Below are 7,697 nucleotides of genomic sequence, written 5' to 3'. Positions count from 1 at the left end.
CAGACTCTGGAAGACAGCTGGGGCATTAGTGAGAACAAATGGCATCACCAGATATTCAAAATGCCCCAGGGGGGTGTTGAAGGCAGTCTTCCATTCATCTCCGTCTCGAACCCGGACCAGGTGGTAAGCATTGCGGAGGTCTAGTTTAGTGAACACTGTGGCTCCCTGGAGAGAATCAAAAGCAGAAGTCATGGGGGGCAGAGGGTACTTATTCTTGACTGTGGTGTTATTGAGCAGGTCAATAGCGCAATCATAGGGGCGACGAGGAGGCAGGGAGAGAGCTTGCTGCTTGTTGAACACGGCTTGGAGGTCATGGTACTCTGGAGGCACCAGTGACAGGTCAGAGGTCTCAGAGCTTGACACCTGACTGGGGACAGACTGAGGCAGAGCAGACTGGAGGCATATGGCATGACAGACGGGACTCCAACTTGAAATTCTGGCCAATGACCAATCAATATGAGGACTATGCTTAACCAGCCAGGGATGACCAAGTATGATGGGAACAAATGGAGAATTGATAACGAAAAAACTTAGCTCCTCTTGATGGTTTCCCGACAACAGGAGGCGCACAGGCTCGGTCTTAGAGGTTATCCGGGCCAGGAGACGTCCATCCGGGGCATTAGCTTCAAGAGGCTGGTCCAGACTCACAGTGGCAAGACCTAACTGCTTCACAACACTTGCATCCAAAAAGCTTTCATCAGCTCCAGAGTCAATTAAAGCCAAAAGTTTAGTGGACTGACCTTTAAAACTGATGGTAGCTTGCAACTGGGTACGTGGACGAGGAGACAGAAGGCAGACAGTTGGGCTCACGAGGATCCTCCCCCTCCCTCGTGAGTCTGCTAGTTTGACGGACGGTGAGGGCAGGAGGCGAGAAAGTGACCAGGCTGACCACAATACAAGCAGCTGTTCTCGGTGATGCGGCGTTGACGCTCCTCCGGGTTGAGCCAGAAGCGGCCGAGTTGCATCGGCTCCGAAGCTGGGGAGGAGTCACGCCTCGGGCTTTCTCGGAGGACGTCAGCCTCAGTCGAGCGAGAGCGAGCTCGGCCCCCAGCGTTTGGAGGTGTGGCCCGTGGAAAGTTGTTGTGACCAGGAAAGCGGTGCGTCCTCTCTCTCCTCCGCTCCCGGAGACGGTTGTCCACACGAATGGCCAGGGTAACCAATTCCTCCAACCCTCCAGGCTCGGGGTAGGAAACCAATTCGTCCTTTATGGATTCACTTAGACAGTTGGAAAACCCGGCCTGGAGGGACTCGTTCCATCCGATCTCCGCTGATGGCGTACGGAACTCAACTGAGTAGTCAGCGACGCGTCGGGAACCCTGGCGGAGAGAGATCAGTCTTTTTGAAGCGTCCTTTCCCCGCACGGGATGATCAAAAACCTGGCGAAAACCAGTGGTGAACTCAGCGTAGGATGAGGAAGTGGAGGCCCGCATCTCCCACACCACTGTAGCCCAATCCAGGGCGCTTCCCCGGAGAAGACCCATGATGTAAGCGACTTTGGCTCCATCCGTGGAATATGACTGGGGCTGCTGGTTAAACACAATCTCACACTGCATCAAAAAAGGGTGACAAAGTCCAAAATCTCCATCATACTTATCGGGCGGGGCAACCCATGGTTCCTTAGCCGAAGTTGATGGCGCTGAGGGTGGCGGAGCTGGAGGGGCGGGTCCCGGGCTAGCGGAGGCTCTAAGTTGGGTCTGGATTCCGGAGATCTTTGAGCCGAGCTCACGGAGGGCGTCAGCCATCCCCTGTAGCACCTGGCTGTGCTGGCCGAGGACCGATTCCTGGTTGGCTACAGCCTGGCAGACTGTGGCCAGGTTTGTGGTGGAATGGTCTGCTGGGTCCATAGTGGCTGGAACATACTGTCACGTGTCAGGAAAGAACCCAAAAGCAGACGGGACAACCAGGTAAAGTAAGAATCAAGTCTTTATTGAAGTGACCGATCTCGGGGGTAGAGCAGGAGTTGGCTCCGTGGCAGGTAGGCAGGCAGGCAGAAGTCCATGAATGGCGACGTTCCAGCGAAGACTGGTCCATAGTGGAGGCCTTTTAAGGGTGAGGGCGATTGCTTGATGGCCAGCTGGCGTGCCGGGGTGAAGGGGGGTCAGCAGGTGTCAGCTGGTGTAGCAGGTGTCAGCTGGTGTAGCAGGTGTCAAGGGCGATCGCTTGATGTCAAGGGCGAGAGGCTGTGACAGAAATGTTTGATAAAGCAGTGTATTTTTTCCTCCCATAATTTAATGACAACTCCGTGAGAGCCAGCTAAGTCTGGACCGCATTAGAGGCACCACAAACTCCGCTCATCCGCTGACATTTTAATCACTGTTCTGCTCACCCAAACATAGCAGCCTCCATCCCCAAAACAATAAAAAGTTCTACACGAGCTGGACCAAACTTTACAAGTTCCTAGTCTGCAAAATACAGGCTCACACCCTGAGAGGCCTCTTGTGCAACCTCGACCTTTGGCCGAGAACAATGTCGAATTTTGGCCCAAAACAAAGTCGGACTCATAAATGCTTCAATATAACACAGAAGTGCTTCTTTTTTTTTTTAGCTCGGTGGTTATAACCAAGAGCTCTGCTGAAAGACACCTGTGTTTTCACGCATGGACGGTTTGACTACAACACGACGTTCTTGTTAAAACCAAGCCTGGCTCTCGAGGGCTTGACAAAGCTAGGTGTGATCAATGGGCCTGTGATCAATATCAAATTGATCAAATATGAAATGCAAACTGAATGACTCACATATTTGATCTAACCGGCTGACAGTTTGACCTGATCCCAGGACGAGCGGCGGTGTAAACAACCTGGCTGCAGCAGCTTCTCCTGAATGACAAGCCCTCTGTTGACTAAACAACACATCCAATTTGGAAAGTCTCTCTCTCTCCCTCAATTCAATTCAATTCAATTCAATTCAATTCAATTCAAAGGGCTTTATTGGCATGGAAGTTTTAAGACAATGTTGCCAAAGCATCAAAATACAGTTTGGACAGTACACAATAGCACGAATCATGATCATCAACACAACATTGTAACGATCAATAAAGAAACAATAAAACAACAATAACAACAAAGAAACAGAAGTAAATCAAAAGATAGAGCATGGGTTGTGAGGAGCCCACAGCTGTCATGTGTTGTGCTGCTCTCTCTCTCTCTCTCTCTCTCTCTCTCTCTCTCTCTCTCTCTCTCTCTCTCTCTCTCTCTCTCTCAATGCACATGTTATTGTTATCTTTTCTGTGCACCACTTGCGTGCTTGTATCCAGAAGACACCCTGCTCCTCCTCACTTACAAAAGTTACAGTATTTTTTTTCTCCCACTTGCTAGCTAACTTTCTCAGCCAAGGTAGCTGGATAGACTAAACAAGTCAAGCCAATTCAACTGTATTTGTGTAGCCCAATATCACAAATTACAAATTTGCCTCGGGTTTTTTTTTTTTTTTACAGCAACACAACAGCCTGTCCTCTGACCCTCGCATCGGATAAGCAACAACTCCCTAAAAAAAAAGGGCCCTTTAACAGGGCCTGGGGGAGATCTCTCCTCCAGGACAGACAACATGCAATGGATGTTGTGTGTACACAATTTTTACAGAATACACAGTTGACAGAAGATAACAGTTATAATGGATTATAAAATATATGAAGAATATGATGAGGAGGATGCCAAGCAGTGTCCAAACATTCACGATCTCGGGAATCACGTGACAATGGGTGAGCAATAAAACGTTATTTGATTATGTCACTTTCCCAGGCGGTCTTCGGCATCATAATATGCCGATTAATAATAATAAATGAATAAACTGCCATAATAAATGCCGATTTGCCTTGTACGGCATCAGGAAAATTAGAGCTTACCTGCCTGAGCATGCAGCACAACTTCCGGTTCAGGCTCTTGTTGTATCACGCTGCTTTTCTGGGCACTCCGCCTCTGATTGGCCAGTACTCGTTGCCTCCGTTGGTTGGGTTGGTTAAGGTTAGGGTTAGGGCGGAGTTAGGTGTAAGGTTAGCTAGTCAGAGGCAGAGTAGGGGTGGATCTTCCTGGAATCCTAGCGCCCCTGGACGCTACGCAGGGCGTGTCTTGCCCAGAAAAGCAGTGGGATCCATAAAAATGCCGCATGGACTGCTGCAACTCCTTCCCGGCAGGTCTTCCTGCGTGCCCTTTCAAACCTCTGCAAATGATCCAGAACCCGGAGGCGGCGCGTCTGGTCTTCAACCAACCCACAACAGCGCATGTCACTCCAACCGGGAGCCTCCACTGGCTCCCAGTTGCTGCCCGCGCCAAATTCAAAACCTTAACGCTCGCTTCAGAAACAGCAACGGAAACGGCTCCCGCCAACATGAACTCCCTCATTCAGGTCTACACTCAGTCCCGCTGTGCCGATGAACGGCGCCTGGCACTTCCGCCACAACGGGGTCCTAAATCACAAGCCAGACTCTTCTCTTCTGTAGTTCCCCGGTGGTGGAGCGAGTTACCAAACTCCATTCGATCCGCTGAGTCCGTCTCCATCTGTGTTTTGTTTTTCTCCCCAATTGTACTTGGCCACTCTTCCGCACTGTCCCGGTCGCTGCTCCACCCCCTCTGCCTATCCGAGGAGGGCTGCAGACTACCACAAACCTCCTCCGATACATGTAGACCAACCAGAGGAGGCGCTAGTGCAGCGACCAGGACACATACTACATACCCACATCCGGCTTCCCACCCGCAAACACGGCCAACTGTGCCCGCAGGGACGCCCGACCCAGCCGGAGGCAACACGGGGATTCGAACCGGCGAGCCCCGTGTTGGTGGGCAACGGAATAGACCGCTGCGCCAAGGTACCTACCTGGGCGTCCCCCTCTCCATCTTTAAGAAGCCAAAGACTCCGCTCTCTCACGAACACCTCCACACCTGATGGTATTAAAAAAACAAAACGCTTCTATGCGCCCTACGCATTGCCTTTGTGCAGGCCCGTTGGCACCTGTATCCTATCCCGAACCTAGTTTTTTGGCACTTACTTGCGTTGTTGTCTCCTGACTGGATCCTTGCTTGTGTTGTATTAACTCTCAGGTGTAGGTCGCTTTGGATGAAAGCGTCTGGCTAAATGAAGCTGTAACACTGTAACATAATAAAAGAAATAACATTTCCCACAGACATTTGAAAGTAATTTAGTCTTTTCTCAGCCGATGGGTCTGTGAAGATGCCTCAGGCTATACGGTGACTGCTGGTGAGAAGAAGCCACTGGAGAACCCATGAGGTATAAATGCTGTCCACAATATATAGGTCCCAGTCTAATCCTGCATTAGGTATTAATAATAATAATATATATATATATATATATATATATAACTTTTTTAAAAGAAACAAATTTCCAACAAATTTACTTGACTCACTGGACTATATATATATATATATATATATATATATATATATACACACACACACACAAACACACATATATATACGCACAGACACACACACAAACACACACACACATATTATATATATATATATATATATATATATATATATATATATATATATATATATATATATATATATATATATATATATATATATATATATATATATATATATATATATATATCAATAGTCCCAGGCCCCCCTACAAGTTGCGGGCCCTGGTACAACAGCACCTACTGCACCACTGGAAATGCCGCCCCCTCGATAGCCTCGATGCTAGTGGAATTGCTTTCAAAATGGGATCATATAACCGAGGGCCGTACGTCAGAAAATAAACCAGGGTTCACAAATGCCGGCATATTGTGTTGTAAATACAATAATAATCCAGTTTCTCGTAAATACTGGGAATTGGGAACAATGCTGATTTTCTAGCATTCAGCTCCATCTACATGTGTTGCGGTCTGCTTGCACATTCTGGTGGAACAGCGTGCCGCGGCCACGGTTAGTAGAGCGGAAGTCAAACCTCAGTGAAGCGCCGAGGTTCTCTAATGTAACTGTCAACGAACGTTTTTCAGCCAATCCCAGCCCAGACCACACCCACTTCCAGTTCAAAGGCGAGCACGGAAGCAAATATTTTGTGTGCTAAAACAAATACAGATACAGACAGCGGTGTTGCATTACACACACACACACACACACACACACACACACACACACACACACACACACACGCACGCACGCACACACACACAATTATGCATATAGGTAACCTCTGTTGTGTTTATTGTCTGACAGGAAGAGGACCAAAGCTGTGATCTTCATGACCAACCTGGCGATAGCAGATCTGGCCCATGTCCTCTCTCTGCCACTGAGAATCTACTATTACCTGACACACACCTGGCCCTTTGGCCGGCTCATCTGCCTGCTCTGCTTCTACCTAAAATACCTCAACATGTACGCCTCCATACTCTTTCTGGTAAGCAGCCGATAGGAGGGCTAAGATGATGAGAAGACTGTGAAAAGACTGTGTTGGTCTATTTAAGAAACGCGGTTCAGATGGCAGAAAATAATTTGTTAAATTATCTTACTGGCCCACAAGCTTCCGGGCTTCTTTCCGTATGTCAAGCTCGCTAACTTATGAGGCTTCATGGCGTGCATTAATTTGGAAAGGAAGAGGGACGGCGATGAAGCTGGAGCTTGATGACAGTGCAGTCCACTATTGAGAAATAACCGACCGCATACTTTCAGTGACCAATCAGAATTTGTTATTAAACATCGCTGTGTAATGACTATTACTGACGTCACCTCATATGACCCCTCTTTTTCCAGGTGTGTATTAGCCTGCAGAGGTGTGTGTTCCTACTCAAGCCTTTCTATGCCCGTCGATGGAGGCGCCGCTATGACGTGCTGATCAGCATCGCGGTGTGGGTGGTGGCCAGCTTGGGCTGCTCCCCTTTTATTATCGTGAGGAGCAGCAGCACAGCGACTGCACACGCTAGCTCACGCCATGACCTGAGCTACTCCCACCCTGTCACCTCCACCCAGGGAACCATGGCTTACACCAATCTCTATGCATCACCGCTGTATGCAAGCTCTGGATCCAGACTGGCCTCCAGTTCCGGTTCCGGCACCCCCAAAGCGGGTTGTTTTAAAGACTTGCCCACACGTCAGCTCTCCCTCCCCATGTCAATCACAATAATGGCTCTCGCTGAGCTGTTTGGCTTCCTGCTCCCTTTGGCCGCCATTAGCTACAGCTCTGCCCGCATCACCCACTCCCTTCACCAGAGAAAGAACCAGGAGCAGCAGAACCCCGTGGGTTCTCTCAGCCCCTCGGCGTACCGTCGCTCTTATTCCGCCTCCACCTCGACCAGCCAGACGGACAGGCTGTCGGACAAGCAGACCAATGGTGAGAAGCGGCGCGCCCTGCAGATGGTGCTGAGCTGCTTTGTCCTCTTCCTGGTGTGCTTTGCCCCCTACCACCTCAACTTCCTGCTCTACCTGATGGTGTCGCAGCATATGGTGCCCCACTGCGCTACCCAGCTGGCCGTGCGCCAGTTCCACCCGATGTCTCTGTGTCTGGCCAGCCTGAGCTGCTGCCTCAACCCTTTCCTCTATTACTTTCTAACCGCCGAGTTTAGACAGCACCTCTACGATCGCACATCCTCCTTCACCTCCTCCGTCATCTCCTCCCCTCTCAGTTCCTCTTTCCGTCATCCTGCATCGCTGCGTGAAAGACTCATGAGCATGGAGAGCACTTAGTCCAACAGGGAGTAGGCCCACGTTGGATTCACTTTCTATGAGAGCGAGAGA

The 7,697-nt window shown here is 49.5% G+C and overlaps 1 protein-coding gene across 1 annotated transcript in view; it reads left to right on the top strand.

Annotated features, from left to right (window-relative positions):
* The window catches only part of p2ry10 (P2Y receptor family member 10), a 13,344-nt gene extending 5,647 nt beyond the window's left edge, over positions 1-7,697 (top strand). Inside the window, exons 2-3 of the mRNA XM_056276330.1 lie at positions 6,183-6,363; positions 6,717-7,697. Of these exons, the coding sequence (XP_056132305.1) occupies positions 6,183-6,363; positions 6,717-7,646 (1,111 nt within the window). The 3' untranslated portion in view covers positions 7,647-7,697. The remainder of the gene's footprint in view (positions 1-6,182; positions 6,364-6,716) is intronic.

The sequence above is a fragment of the Lampris incognitus genome, chromosome 1 (assembly GCF_029633865.1).
Source record: "Lampris incognitus isolate fLamInc1 chromosome 1, fLamInc1.hap2, whole genome shotgun sequence".
In the NCBI taxonomy this organism is placed as follows: domain Eukaryota; kingdom Metazoa; phylum Chordata; class Actinopteri; order Lampriformes; family Lampridae; genus Lampris; species Lampris incognitus.
The sequence above is the reverse complement of the archived record's forward strand: the minus strand, read 5'-3'. Positions and strand labels throughout refer to the sequence as shown.